Source organism: Felis catus, chromosome B3 (genome assembly GCF_018350175.1).
Source record: "Felis catus isolate Fca126 chromosome B3, F.catus_Fca126_mat1.0, whole genome shotgun sequence".
Classification (NCBI taxonomy): Eukaryota; Metazoa; Chordata; class Mammalia; order Carnivora; family Felidae; genus Felis; species Felis catus.
This window is the reverse complement of record NC_058373.1, coordinates 58,225,946-58,240,102: the sequence shown is the minus strand read 5'-3', so window position 1 is coordinate 58,240,102 and position 14,157 is coordinate 58,225,946. Positions and strand designations below refer to the sequence as shown.

Below are 14,157 nucleotides of genomic sequence, written 5' to 3'. Positions count from 1 at the left end.
TTTTTCCCAGGTTTAGTTCTTAAACACCTTAAACAGGGCATTACAGTCTGAGTTTATAAAACTAGGTTATCATCTATTTTCCAATGCTTTTTAAGATTATTACTATGTTTTAAGGTCTGCTATTGCTCAATAAAGCAGCCCAGAAATTTCAGGATTATATATTTTCATTTTTTAATAAACCACACAGCAAAACAATACTTTATTTAATAAATGTATAGGAAATTACAATTTGAAAATTGCAAATACAGTACATATACATATACTATACCTTGATCTTAAATTATATGGAGAAACACCAGCTTCAAAATCTTCCTAAAATCAATCGTATGCAAAATACCTGGTTTCTGGAAGGGCAAATGGAAAAGTATATACAATTTCTTAAACTGTGATATGGCTTAATAACATATATTTTTAGAGAAGCATAAGCTTTCCAGATATAAGGTATCTTCCAGGTGCAAAGCTGACATACTGGCCATTTCAATTTTTCAGAATATACTTAACTGCAATATTTAAATTGACGCATAGATGTAATTGGGAAAGTCTCCGTAAATGTTTTCCAGTCTTACCAAAAATCAGAAAATATTGGTCTTTACAATACGATCGGAAGAATAACGTAACAGAGTAAACCCTTTGTAAGCAGGAATTCAAGGATCGGATGGCCTGAATGCACATACACAATTCAATACTGAGGAATTCCCACGACAATTTCTTCTAATTTGCGGGCTCCTACGAACATAACAAAAAATATCCCTGATTGGTGAGCTGTAAAACAAATCTGATGTCCTTTCCAGCAAGATTCCCGTGGCAGATCTGTAGTTAGAGTTTGCAAATCATGTTTTGGTTAGAGACAAAAAAACTTAATCATTTGGAAATCAGACTCACCTCCCCTCAACACAGCATATAGCAAGGTGTCACTATTCTTTGGGACTAATACTCAACTGGCTCATGAGCTAAGCTTGGTTTAAAAAGAAACCAAGCCAAAGGAACTAATCTTACATCTATTAACACATTCTGTAACTTTAAATTTACTATATGTAAGGTAGAGTCAACAGGAAAATTGCCTAAAATCTTATTCCAATAGGGCTCAGATTCTGTAAAAACACACCTTATTCATTATCGTGAACCAATTCACATAAATTCATAAAAAGAAAATAAATTTACCTCATTGTGCTTGTTTCAAAAGTGAATGACTATCTCTTCTAAAGTGGTGAGAGTAGTTGTTTAAGAAACACAATCCAGTCTTATTAGAGAGAATCTTCACTTATGGTTGTATACTGTAGTCTATTTCTATCATACTTATACTGTAAAGTTCAGTGTCCAAGAGAAATCTGGATCAAGAACAATCAGCTGTTTAAAAAAAGGGTTCTTCCTCACGAAGAAAAAGTTTATAAGTGGTGCTTTGTTTCTGAAAGATGGTTTTCCTCACATTTAAACAAAAGGGAAGCTCATGTGTCTGATCTTGCCTGTGTCTATTCTGGGAAAATTCTACTAAAAACAAACACTGTCAGTGAGGACACCTGGGTTCAAGACACAGAACCAGAACACTGAGACTTTTAAGAGCAGGAAACTTAGTTTTAGAAAATGGAAATAAAGTACCCAAACTTGAAAACAGTAAAATAAGAGAGCCTGTGATTTGGCAAACAATACTGACAGGAGCTGCAAGCTGCAAAAATCTGGGCTCACATTACACAAGGCACAGCTAATGGGAAGTGTATGTGGGAATTCTATTTGAAATGGTTCTACATTTCAAAGCTCTCTGAAAGATGCCCTATTCAACTATATTCCTCACATTAGGTTTGTAAGGCAGCATGGTCGTTAATGAAAAATAGGTCTTTTCCTAAAATAAATCAAAATGCTGCCTCTGGCCAGAGTTTTGACAGGTTTATATATACAAGTAACTCTGATTATTTGCAAATGTTAATTAAAATACATCAAACTGGGGGCACCTGGGTGCATCAGTTGATTAACTGTCCAATTCTTGATGTCAGCTCAGGTCTCGATCTCAGGGATGGGAGTTCAAGCCTGGCACTGGGCTCCACGCTTTGTGGAGCTTACTTAAAAACAAACAAACAAAAAAAAATCACACTGAAGAACTGCCCAGTTTTTAGGTTGTGATCTGTTTTCTCAGTGCAAAATTAACAATGCAAAGTGTTTATCCAAAATTACCCAGCGCCTGTGTCAGGACAGTGGAGAACTCTTCCTGTGAGGGCTGTCTGAGGGGTGTGTCTCAGGGTTGCAGCTCAGCAGGGTAGGGACAGACCCAAGGCTCTGTGGCTTCTGTCGTGCAGTCCCTGGCCCTAACTGCTAAGTTCACATCGTCCTGTGTGGGTTTTGTCAAGTTACAAAAAGTGAAATCTATCAATTTTCAATCTCAGCCCCAGGAAAGCACAAGTACAAAATGTGTAGTCCTTGCTACAAAAGACAAAGCACAGGGAACTTCATGTACCTCACTTAAACAAAGCACACTCACTAAAATTTATAAAAGTTTTCACTGTTTCTGCATTTTACAAAAAATCCTTTTCAATCCTCAAATGAATTTCAGACTGTTTTATCACATAACTTTTTCAAGGAACAGGTCGATATGAAAAGTAAGATACGCCTATTTAGGATAAAGGAAAGTTTACAAGAAACAAGCTCAGTGGACACATGGGAAACACCTGCAAATACGGGGAAAGCCATTAGCATACAATGCATGTTCTTTTCCTTTCTCTTGCTAGGTACCCAAAGTCCGAAATGCCCAGATGTCCACTGAAATGCTTCTCATTTATTCTTATTTGCCTTACACATTTAAGAGAATTTTGACTTAAACTATGTATGTACTACTCAAATTTTTGAAAAATTCAAATCATTTTAAATGGATTCACAGCAAGAACCGCATAAGGTTAATTTTCAATTCAATAAACACTGGGTTTTACTAGATACCATTAACCCTCATCAACCCTTTTTTGGGGGATACCATCAACTCTTAATCATCTTTTAGGGAACTTCAGGTTTTATCTTAGGTTTACGTACAGTGAGGTACTTGGTAGAAACACGAAATCTGTTTCCTCTCCTTCTTTGATATTGTAAGTCATCTGCATGTTTATCTAGGCTTCTAATTCACAACTTGCCTAGTAATTGTACTCTGATTCTCTGAGAACCTCAAGAACCACATCCATTCTTGGTTAAGAAACTGTCCCTGTGAAAATAGACTTCTAAAGTGCATAAAGATAATCACAAAACCAACAGTTGCAAAATGAAACCTGATTATTCACAGCTACCCCTTTAACACAACTGGTACCAATTAGGTTGCATTTGGTTTGGAAAGTTTCAGGTTTAGCCTCCCTACAACACAGATTGAATGTCCATCCCAATTCCTGTGTTTCAAACAACACAAATACAAGGTCAAAAACCCTTGATGTTTTCTTTCTTTTTAAATGTCTTCTCCCTATCTCTCTGGGCATTTCTGCTATGGTATTATTGGAAAACCTCAAAATTATATCTTAGGGTTTCTGGAGTCCGTGGAGAATCCCTAACCCAAATCATCAAACAAATTCTCTCTGGAGGAATGTGGTTAATCTACATGTGAAAGATAGGCATTACAAACTGAACCACAGCTCTCCAGAGTTTTACCCTGAAGGGGCACAGACTAACTGGTATGGAGGCAGGAAGCAAGGTACCAAGCACACTTTCAGTTCTTACAAGGACAGAGGATCATTGTTTACATTTTGCAGTCTCCTGCTATTCTTAAGATAATTCCATGAATAATAAAAGTGACTGCAGGAAGACTTAAATCTGACATTCCACACTCCATCCTCACTCCTATATTTTAAATCACCATATAGTAATTTAAGATTAACTTCTGCCATTTAGAATAGTATTGAAAATATTTCCTAAATATTCCTAATGACAGTGACCACCACAACATGTAAAGATTTGGTTCTGATTAAGATTACAAATAACCAAAATGATAACTTTGAGATTCAAAACCCTGTAACATCTGGAAAAAGTTGTTTATAAAGTATAACTATAATAACATTATTTGTGAAATAAAACATTTCTGAAACACTTAGGAATACATGCTTATTCCACTATCTGGATAATTTCTAGTATTCTCTGAAATCTGTTGAGAAATAATTTCTGTAAAAACATAACTGGGTGTCAAATTCCAGAAGCTGGCTGTCAAGATTACCTAATAAAAAAAAATCAGTTTTCCAGCACTAGCTTGATAAAAAATGGTCCTTAAAAAGGATTTTTAAATGCAAATACTGAATTCTTGATGCTCCCTTTAAGACATGTACTCTGTCACAGTTAGTGAAATGTGGTCTTGGATTGTCTTCTTTGAGGTATCCGTAGAGTCACGTCTCATTCTATAAATAGTGTTTTGGAAACATCTTCATCTGAAAACCATGGTGAAGTCTCCTTTTACCATTAAACAGAAAGTAGCACTCTCAGGCTAGAGTGATTGTTTTGAGATACAGGTGCTTGATATGGACACAGCTGTCAGGGATTCCATTTTCTCTTTCAGGTGTGCACATTTATTGCTCTCAGGTCTGTGACTGCAGGATAAATAAGGCAGTGGTCCCCAAAACATATAAAATTAGGAACTGGAACTCTGACAATGTGCACAAGTTCTGTCCACTTCTTGCCTGTAACTCTGAAGCTGAATAGTACATTTATACATGCCAAATGTGTTCAATAACACATGCTTTGCTTTGGACTGTACTTCTTCCCATTTAGATGAACTTCCAGGAACTGCAATGTCAAGAAAATATCATTACTATTCATTGTACAAAGTTACAATGACACAGGGAAATAACAAATTTCATATACAGTGAACCTATTTTTATTAGTTTGATTTCTCCCCTCTTGAAGCTCCTCTCTTGGAGAAGCACACCGGCTTAAAAAGCCAGGATGGCTTGTCATTATTCCAATCCCTCTAGTCCACTCTCAGAGAAAGAATACTGGACATCAATTGCAAGTCTTCTGTACTTTAAACAAAAATAAACCACATGCATGTATTGTTTTGATAAATAAAAAGCATCAATCTGTGAAATGACCTAAAGAAATAAAAACAGATCCAGCTTTTCTTATGTAGAAATACAGCATGGTAGATACACTTCATGCTTTAATCTGAAAGCAAAAATCAATTTGTAATGTCTCATCTTAAAGAGATTGAAAATTATTGCTCGGCTGCCATTATTGATCTGCAACTCACCTTTTGAAAAGTCTGAACCCTCCCTTAAAGCAAATCTTTCCAGCAGAAACAATTTTCCTACTTATCTAAAAGCAAAAATGTTAAATTCAATTCCAAAGACAAAGTCCACCAACCCCAGGATTTACCGTCAGCAACATACTTAGCTGTATGTGTACTATGGCAGTAGGTTTTCCTGAAGTGAGAGACCAGATATTTAAATCTTCCACTGAATATACATCTTCTATTTTCATCAAGGCTTCTTTGATATAGTCTACATTCAAATGGCTTGGTACACCTATTAGTTTAGAATATATCATTTATAAGTAAAGTTTATTTGGGGGAAAAAGTTATACATAACTGATAGAATTTTTTTTCCCAAAGAACTCAAACGGCTTTACCAAATTCAGTTTAAATGAATACTTTAAAATATCTTAATACTTTAAGACAAGGATGCACCTGGGTGGCTCAGTTGGTTAAGCATCCAAGTCTTGATTTTGGCTCAGGTTATGATCCCACATGAGATTGAGCCCCACGATGGGCTGGGTGCTGTCTCTCTCTCTCTCTGCCCCTCCCCCACCTGCGCTTGGCACAGGTGCACATGTACTCTCTCTCTCTCTCTCAAAATAAATCAACTTAAAAATATATATATCAAACCTGAATACTTCATTTAGCAAATAAGCTAGGATAGAGGCACCTGGTGGTTTAGTCAGTTAAGTGTCTGACTCTTGATTTTGGCTCAGGTCATGATCTCACAGTTCATGGGTTCGAGCCCTGCTGATAGCACAGAGCCTGCTTGGGATTCTGTGTCTCCCTCTCTCTCTGCCCTTCCGCAGCTTGCACTCTCACGCTGTCTCTCTCAAAAATAAACAAACATTAAAAAAAAAAAAAAGCCAGGATAGACAGAAAAAAAATGAAAAAAAGGGAACATCCATTGATAATGAACGTACTGTTGAAAATATAGGCATATACTTAATATAAGTAGGGATGTAGGAAATATAACAAAATAGCAAGTTAAATGGGAATTAAGGAATTAATAAACCAGGAGACATAATTGTATTAAGACTCGAAAGAGTTGCATCTTTGTCCTAGCTCCATAGTTTATTTATTAGCAGCATTACCTTAATTAAGCAAGTTATGTTACCCCTCTGAACCTCAATTTCCTTGTTGGTAAATAGGGATAATAATGTTTACCTTACCTACCTTTCTCAGTGATTATAAGGATCGAATAGGTAACAGATGGGAGAGCACATCAATTCTTATATTTTATATACACATAAAGTGGTGTTACTATAACCTATAAGCATCTGTAAAAAGAAAAGACAGGACTCCTACCTACCCTAGAGCACCCCGCCCACCCCCAATCTGATTTAGGGAAGTAATAAACCCACAACGGGGGATATTAGTGAGATCTTACCTTCTAGTATTATAACTATTGTGTCCCATATGATACGAAATGTTGTGAAAGCCACAAGTAATGAAAATACATATGTACAGATGGGATCGGCAATCTTGTATTCTGGCTGAAAGGTGACAGAGCAAAATTGTATGATTAAGTACAGACTGACATAAAACAGACTGTAAAGCAAAACAAGCCATACTCTGTCCCCATGTCCCCCATTCTTTAGCTGCCTTTGCCAGGACTGAAGAATACCTTTAAATTTAGATACTGTGACTCTTTCCTGGATTGTTTAAATACCTTTCCTCGTAAGACCTATTTCCAGAGGTTTAATCATTTGTTCTACTGCTTTCCTCTGTGCCTTCCCTAAATCTTCTAACCAGAACCAGAGAATATCAGAGCTCAAACGAGTTTTAGCAGCCACTTATCTGATCTAGAGGGGCTCCTGGATGGCTCAGTTGGTTGTCTGACTCTTGATTTTAGCTCAGGTCATGATCTCATGGTCATGGGATAGTGCCCTGCGTCAGGCTCTGTGCTGAGTGAGGAGACTGAGTTTCTCGCTCACTTGCTTTCTCTCTCTCTCTCATTGCCCTTCCCCTACTTGTGCATGTGTGTGCCTGTGTGCACTCTCTCAAAATAAATAAATCTAATAAATAAGAGTTTAGAGTTAAGGGACTTACTTGCTCAATACTTGCTCAAAGTATTAATGGCAGAGCCAAGACTAGAACAGAAATCTCTGGATTTCTAGTCCAGCACACATGCCAATACCTAGCAATTCAGGGACAAGGCTTAAACTTGAGTGAAGGTGGTACTGAAGCCAGCTACAGATTGTTACTCTGTAAAATGATACTACTGTGTTTAGTGTTAGCAAAAGAGCTATACTGGTGGCTCAGTTAAGCCTCCCTAAATGCAAAATGAGTAAGACTAGCTTTGGTGTCCAATATACTGATAAAAGACAATTACCTTTAGTTTTAATATTGAAATTAAATATATTTTAAAATAGAAAAATTAGCAATCCTATTACCTTGAATCGTATGATGTATGCAGCTATTAGTACACCAACACTCTGTACCAAATCCCCCAAGGCATGTACAAATGCAGCTCTCACTGCTAGGCTGTCCTGCCCATGGTTGTGTCTGCACCCAGAACCTACGGTAGGAGAATTCGAAGGCAGAGAGTGGGAATGGGCGTGGTGACCAGACTGGTTCAATAGAAACCCCATTCTGTCAAAAATAAAAGAAAACATTATTATTCTTCCTAGCAGTATTGATAAAAATATTTATTGCTAATCAGACACTAATGAGACAACATGGAACTCATTCATTTAATATATATCTGAGCACCTATTGTGTAGCAGGTACTATTCTAGGTGCTAGGGTCAAAACAGTGAATCAGACAGACCTATCCCTATCCCCATGCTAGCAGTAGAAGCTCTACTAGCTTCTGTTCTAGTAGAGAAGGCAGAGAATTCAACAAATCAATACAGAAAATACTGCCAGGCAATGCAACTATTCTGAAGAAAAGTAAGGCATTTCGAGGGATGGAGAGTGCTAGGGTCGGGGGACGGGGGGTGGTCGGTCAATGTCTCTCTGAGATTCCTTCTCAGCAGAGACTCGAATCAAGTCAAGAAGCAGGTGGTGGTGAAAGGGTGGTTCTAGGCAGAAGGAATACCAGGGCAAAGGCCTTTGTATGAAAATGTGCTCTACGTGTTTCAAAAAAGCAAGATAACCATTGTTGCTAAAGTGAGCAAGAATGCTAGGATATGAGTTAGAGAGGTACACAGGATCTTATCAAAAAGGTGATGGTAAGGATTTTGATTTGATTTTAAGTAGGAATGGAAGCCAGGGCAGGGATTGGCAAACCATGGTCTGTAAAGCGTATGTGGCCCAATGCCTGGTTTTGTACACAAAGTTTTCCTGGGACACAGCCATGCTCATTTGTTTACATTATTACATGTTGCTGCTTTTGTTCTGTAACAGCAGAGTTGAGCAGCTGCAAAACAGACTGCATGGCTCTCAAAGCCTAAAATATTTACTGTCTGGCCCTTTACAAGAAAGTTTGCTGACTGCTGATCCAAATGATTAAGTATAAACCTAAAAATTTCATAATTCTTAGGGAAAGAAGTTTGTAGTTAAAAATATCTTATTAATACAAAAGTATTATAAAAGTTAAAAAAAACTTTGTCCCACTTAAATTCCTCATTGTTGGTCAAACTTCAGCATAATTGAGCAAACTAGTGAGGAATTTATAATTCCAAGTGTTTTATTAGCATAAGAAAAATTACATATTTAACATATATAATTTTAAAATACATAAAAATACCACTGCACATTACTGAATGCATGTATAAAAATCTCTCAGTTCACAGTACTTAAAAATATCGATGTGAAAACAATATAGAGTGTGACACCATAATGTCCAAACCCAAAGAATATACAACACCAAGAATGAATGAACCCAAATGTAAACTAGGGACACTGTGTGGTGATGTGCTCATGTTGGTTCATCAACTGTAACACATGCATGACTCTGCTGAAGGATGCTGATAATGCGGAAGCCACACATGTTTGAAGGCAGGGGATATATGGGAAATCTCTATGCCTTCTGCTCAATTTTTGCTGTGAACCTAAAACTAGTCTAAAAAATAAAGCTATTACGTTAAAAAAAAATAGAGCTTACATTACATTAACAGCAACTCCAACAGCTGCAGTGATGAGCATTATATCTCCATTTATTTCATATTTCATATGGATAGTTCTTTGGACAGCTTCATATAGGAGGAATCCCATAAGTATATACACCAAGAGCACACTAATCATAGCTGATAAAACCTCTGGAGGGAAAAATATAAAAAAGTGATATATCTGTGTGCTGTTACACTTCATACAAACTGAACACTTCACAATCTTTTATTTATATCTTTCCTCTAAAGAGACAAAAACACTGTATCATTTCTGTCATGTTATTTTCCTTATTTAAAATGTGTTTAGTAGTTTTCTCTGGATCTTCCACTAATTCATTCCCAGCACTCTCCACCTTTCCCTCATCTCTTTAGGGTCCAAACTGTGTATATTTAACAGAACATACACATGGTAAAAACTGAAAAACTGAGAAAAAATTATTTCTAACATACATGATCACAGACTACTTCCTAATAGAAGACTACACTTACAAATCACTACCAAAGTGAACAACCCATAACAAAAATGTGTAAAGGACACAAATATTAACACATAGAAAATTAACAGAAATGACCAACTTATCATAATACAAGAAGTTCAAATAAGAATATGATTGTGTTTTGTCATTTACTAAACACATAAAGATTAAAAAGTTCTGATCTTACTAACCAGAGTTAGCAAGGATATACTGGTGGACGTATTGAGTGGAACTATCTTTTTGGAGAGCAGTTTATAAAATGAATCAATATTTAAAATGCATGTATTCCTTGATTCAAGGAATCTATTCAATAGAACGAACACATGATATGTATGCAAATACATGTATCTACATGGTTCTTCACTGTAACCTCACTAGTATCAAAAAATATCTGGAGACATCTTAAATGTCCACCAATCAGGAACTTACTGGATGAAGTATGATATATCCATATACTGGAATATCATAAAGCCATTTATGTTTAAAAAGACAATAAAAAAAAAGAAAAATGAGTATTAGGCAAGTTGATAATCACAAGAAGGACAACAAAGTGTTACATCTAGGAAGTGGGGCTAGAAGCTTGGAGAACTTATTTTTCATTTTATTCTTTTCAGTAAGGTTTTAAGTTTTACCACAGATATGTATTACCTTTAAAGAAAAACAATTAGACATAAAAACAATAAGACATTCAACTATTCGTGAATACAATTTGACGCAGAAATTCTTCTTGCAATGACATACACATTCATGCTAATTGAGTTGCACATGTGCAAAATGAGATGTTATGAAGCTGTTCCTCAGGCACTGTATATAACAGCAAGCAACTGAAAACAATAAAGTGATTAGTAGGGGCCTTGTAACACGGAATAATATGCAGCTGTTAAAAAAAGGGCTATAGCTCTTTATGTTCTGATAAGGAGTAATCTCTAAGATACAGTGTTACATAAAAAAAGCAAAGTACACAAGAGTGCATATGGTATGTTACTATGTGAAAAGAAAAAAGAATATATAATAATATCTGTACATGTAATCTCTTAAAGGATATATAAAATATTGACAAAAAACTGGTTATGAAAAGAATGGGTGGCTGGGAGACAGGGATGACTGCACTATATATGCTTTTATATCATATAAACTTTTTACCATGTGAGTATACAGTAGAAATAATTTTATAGCTTTTCAAGATAACACAAATAGGGCAATGGGAAGTACTTACATTTTTAAATAATTAACCAACATTATAATATAAAACAACTGTTGATAATCAAAACAATAAAAGCAAGAAAATACTTGTAAAGAAAATTTTTCCTTTAGAGAAACCAGGCAATCTTGTTAAAGGTAAAACAATCTGGGAAACTGTTATCTGAGTCAACTCATTGCTGGAAGGTTCCTCAGGCAGTTCAAATCTGTTGAACTTTGATACATTTTTATTCTGATGCATAAGTTACAGCACAGAAAAATTATCTAGTAGTTGTTTTAAGCTGTTTCCTGAACACCTCTCATTAATGTAGACAAAATTCCAATAAAATCCTGTGCATCAGCTGAACAAATGTTGGAATAAGACAACATACAGTTCCTATTCAAAACCATGCTACGCCTATTTCTGACATACTAATCATCACACTTCAAAAGAGACGGGGTTAAGAAGACAGAGAAAAACAATGTGAAATATACAAAGCTGTGGAGAGACTACCACATCAAGTGCACACTCTCAGCAGCTTGAGGACAGGACCAGTTCCTCCCATGTCACATTTACTGTAGCACTCAGCAGAGTAGTTGTCATGTAGCAAATATCTATGGGTGGATTTGCAAAATGAAGTTAGGTTGAGCAAGGGCAGATGATAAAAGGCTATGAAATTAAGAAGGGTGAGCTAAATGTGAATAATAGGTTATTTACTATATCCCCCAAAACAAGAAGTACACAGGTTAGAAGAGAAGAATTAAGTCAAATACAAGACAGAAAACATACAGAATTTCTTGTCCTAAGTTATAACTGCTGATAGTAAAATACACATATATATAATAAAAAGTAATTAAAATATCTTTAAACCATAATTTCATGTACTTAGTGGTGGCTTCATTTAACTCACAAAGTAAGAGAATTTTATCTTTAGAATTCATATTTAATACCAATTCTGGCATGCCTGGCTGGCTCGGATGGTGGAGCATGCAACTCTTGATCTTGGGGTCATGAGTTTGAGCCCCATGTTGGCTTTAGAGTTTACTTAAAAAAATACCAGGGCACCTAGATGGCTAAATCAGTTAAGCATCCAATTCTTGATTTTGGTTCAGGTCATGATCTCGCAGTTTTGTGAGTCTGAGCCCCATATCTGGTTCTGTGCTGACAGCTCAGGGCCTGTTTGGGATTCTCTCTCTCTCTCTCTCTCTCTCTCTCTCTCTCTCTCTTCTTCCCCTGCTCCCACTCACTCATTCACTCACTCAATAAATAAAACCAATTCTTCTCAAACTCTTCCCCCAACACCTTCCCAAAAAAGAGAACTTCAATCATGTGTCAAGATGCCTTAGTCATATTTCTTAATATAAAATTATAAAGCAATACACTTTACATTTATAAAGATTCATAGTAATACAAGTTAATGACATAAAGATGTGATTGCTTATGAAAATCTAAAACCAGTAATCAAAAATCCTTTCAGAACCTCTTATAATTAGGCTGACAATACTTTATAGTTTTCTTGGGATAGTCCCAATATGTCTGTTGTCCTGGCAAAATTATTAAAAGTGCTCCACTTTACTCTCAAAAGTGTCCTGGTTTGGATGGTAAATGATACAGTTACACTAGTAGGTATGCCAGATAAAAAACACTGAATGTGTAGTTAAATTTGCATTTCAGATAAACAACAAATAATTTTTTAGTATAAGTATGTCCCATGCAATTTTTCAGACATACTGGGTGTCTTGAAAGAATGTGCGTATGCACATAACACATGCTAAATCTGGCAACCCCACCTCCCAGTGATAATTTTCCTAAACACTTAAAATTACCTTACTGTGAACTTTCAGATAAAGCAAAAACACATTGAAAAATAAAGTAAAATGGAGGCACCTGAGTAGCGCATTCGGTTGCGCATCCAACTCCTGATTTCAGCTCAGGTCATGATCTCATGGTTGGTGAGACTGAGCCCCATGTCCCTCTGGCTCTGCACTGACAGCACAGAACCTGCTTGGGGTTCTCTCTCCCTCTTCTCTGCCCCTCCCCTGCTCACACTTGCACTTTCTCTCAAAATAAATAAATAAACTTAAAAAAAAATAAAGTGAGGGGCGCCTGGGTGGCTCAGTCAGTTAAACATCCACTTCGGCCCAGGTCATGATCTCACAGTTTGTGAGTTCGAGCCCTGCTTTGGTGTATGGGTTGACAGCTCAGAGCCTGGAGACTGCTTCGGATTCTGTGTCTCCCTCCCTCCCTCTCTCTCTCTCTCTGCCTCTCCCCCCACTCTCAAAAATAAACATTGAAAAATAAATAAATAAATGAAGTGAAAGTCAAACTAAAGCATGACCAGATTTTTGGTAGGGAGGATTCCCATACTTAGAAGGCCCACTAGGGTTCCTGTCACGGAACACACAGTTCTCCATACCAGTTTTCACCCATGTGAGTAGCATAAAAGGATCCCAATGCTTGCCCACAGTTAAGAGTAATGGAATCCAGCTGATTCCTAGAACTTTCCAAAATAACATATTAGGATCCTGGTATCAATATCTCTTTTCCGGTAATCAGTAAGGAATGGCCTCATGTCTAGTTCCCTTGGTGAAAAGCAAAGACATCCATCTGTTATTTTTAATTTTTTTTTTAATGTTTATTTAGTTTAGAGACAGAGCATGAACGGGGAGGGTCAGAGAGAGAGGGAGACACAGAATCCGAAGCAGACTCCAGGCTCCGACCTGTCAGCACAGAGCCCAACGCGGGGCTCGAACCCACAAGCTGTGAGATCATGACCTGAGCAGAAGTCGGACGCTTAACCGACTGAGCCACCCAGGCGCCCCTCATCTGTTATTTTTTATTCTAATCACCTGTCAAAATGTCTTCTAGACAGGATACCGATAACTGCAAAAGGAGAAAAAGAAAACCTGAAATAGATTTTTAGGGCTGAGATTTATAACTGAGAAGTATAAGGCACAGATGATAGTATATAGCTAAAAATCCTAATAGTACTACTATGATCATTTCTTTTGATAGAAGCTCTTTCACTATGAATAAATGAGATTTTGGTGAAATATCAAGAATGGGAGGAATGAGCGTTTAAGATTTTTTTTCCCCATAGTATCTTTAACATGATGGAATGCAGATAAACATAGGCAAGATTTTTGCCCCCCAACAGTTAAGAGAGAGGGAAGCTTTCCATCAACAACCACATTATGACTTGCTCTACTCCTCTCATTCTTGCTCTGGGTTAGTCTCTGGTCACAT

General features: G+C 36.7%; 2 protein-coding genes across 9 annotated transcripts in view; one reads left to right on the top strand and one right to left on the bottom strand.

The window, feature by feature from the left end:
* BLOC1S6 (biogenesis of lysosomal organelles complex 1 subunit 6) overlaps positions 1 to 14,157 on the top strand; it is a 133,986-nt gene that overhangs the window by 18,274 nt on the left and 101,555 nt on the right. The gene's annotated exons all lie outside the window — the stretch shown is intronic.
* SLC30A4 (solute carrier family 30 member 4) overlaps positions 1 to 14,157 on the bottom strand; it is a 30,507-nt gene that overhangs the window by 378 nt on the left and 15,972 nt on the right. For 3 of the 7 annotated variants that reach the window (XM_023255409.2, XM_023255408.2, XM_003987200.6), the window contains 5 exons: positions 9,252 to 9,405; positions 7,597 to 7,795; positions 6,591 to 6,696; positions 5,337 to 5,471; positions 147 to 4,734 (listed from right to left, as the gene is read on the bottom strand). In XM_023255409.2, coding sequence (XP_023111177.1) covers positions 4,580 to 4,734; positions 5,337 to 5,471; positions 6,591 to 6,696; positions 7,597 to 7,795; positions 9,252 to 9,405 — 749 coding nt within the window. In that variant the 3' untranslated portion in view covers positions 147 to 4,579. Of the gene's footprint in view, positions 1 to 146; positions 4,735 to 5,336; positions 5,472 to 6,590; positions 6,697 to 7,596; positions 7,796 to 9,251; positions 9,406 to 14,157 lie in introns of those variants that run through there. The other 4 variants (XR_006599276.1, XM_023255411.2, XM_023255410.2 and 1 more) reach the window with 4 other exon arrangements.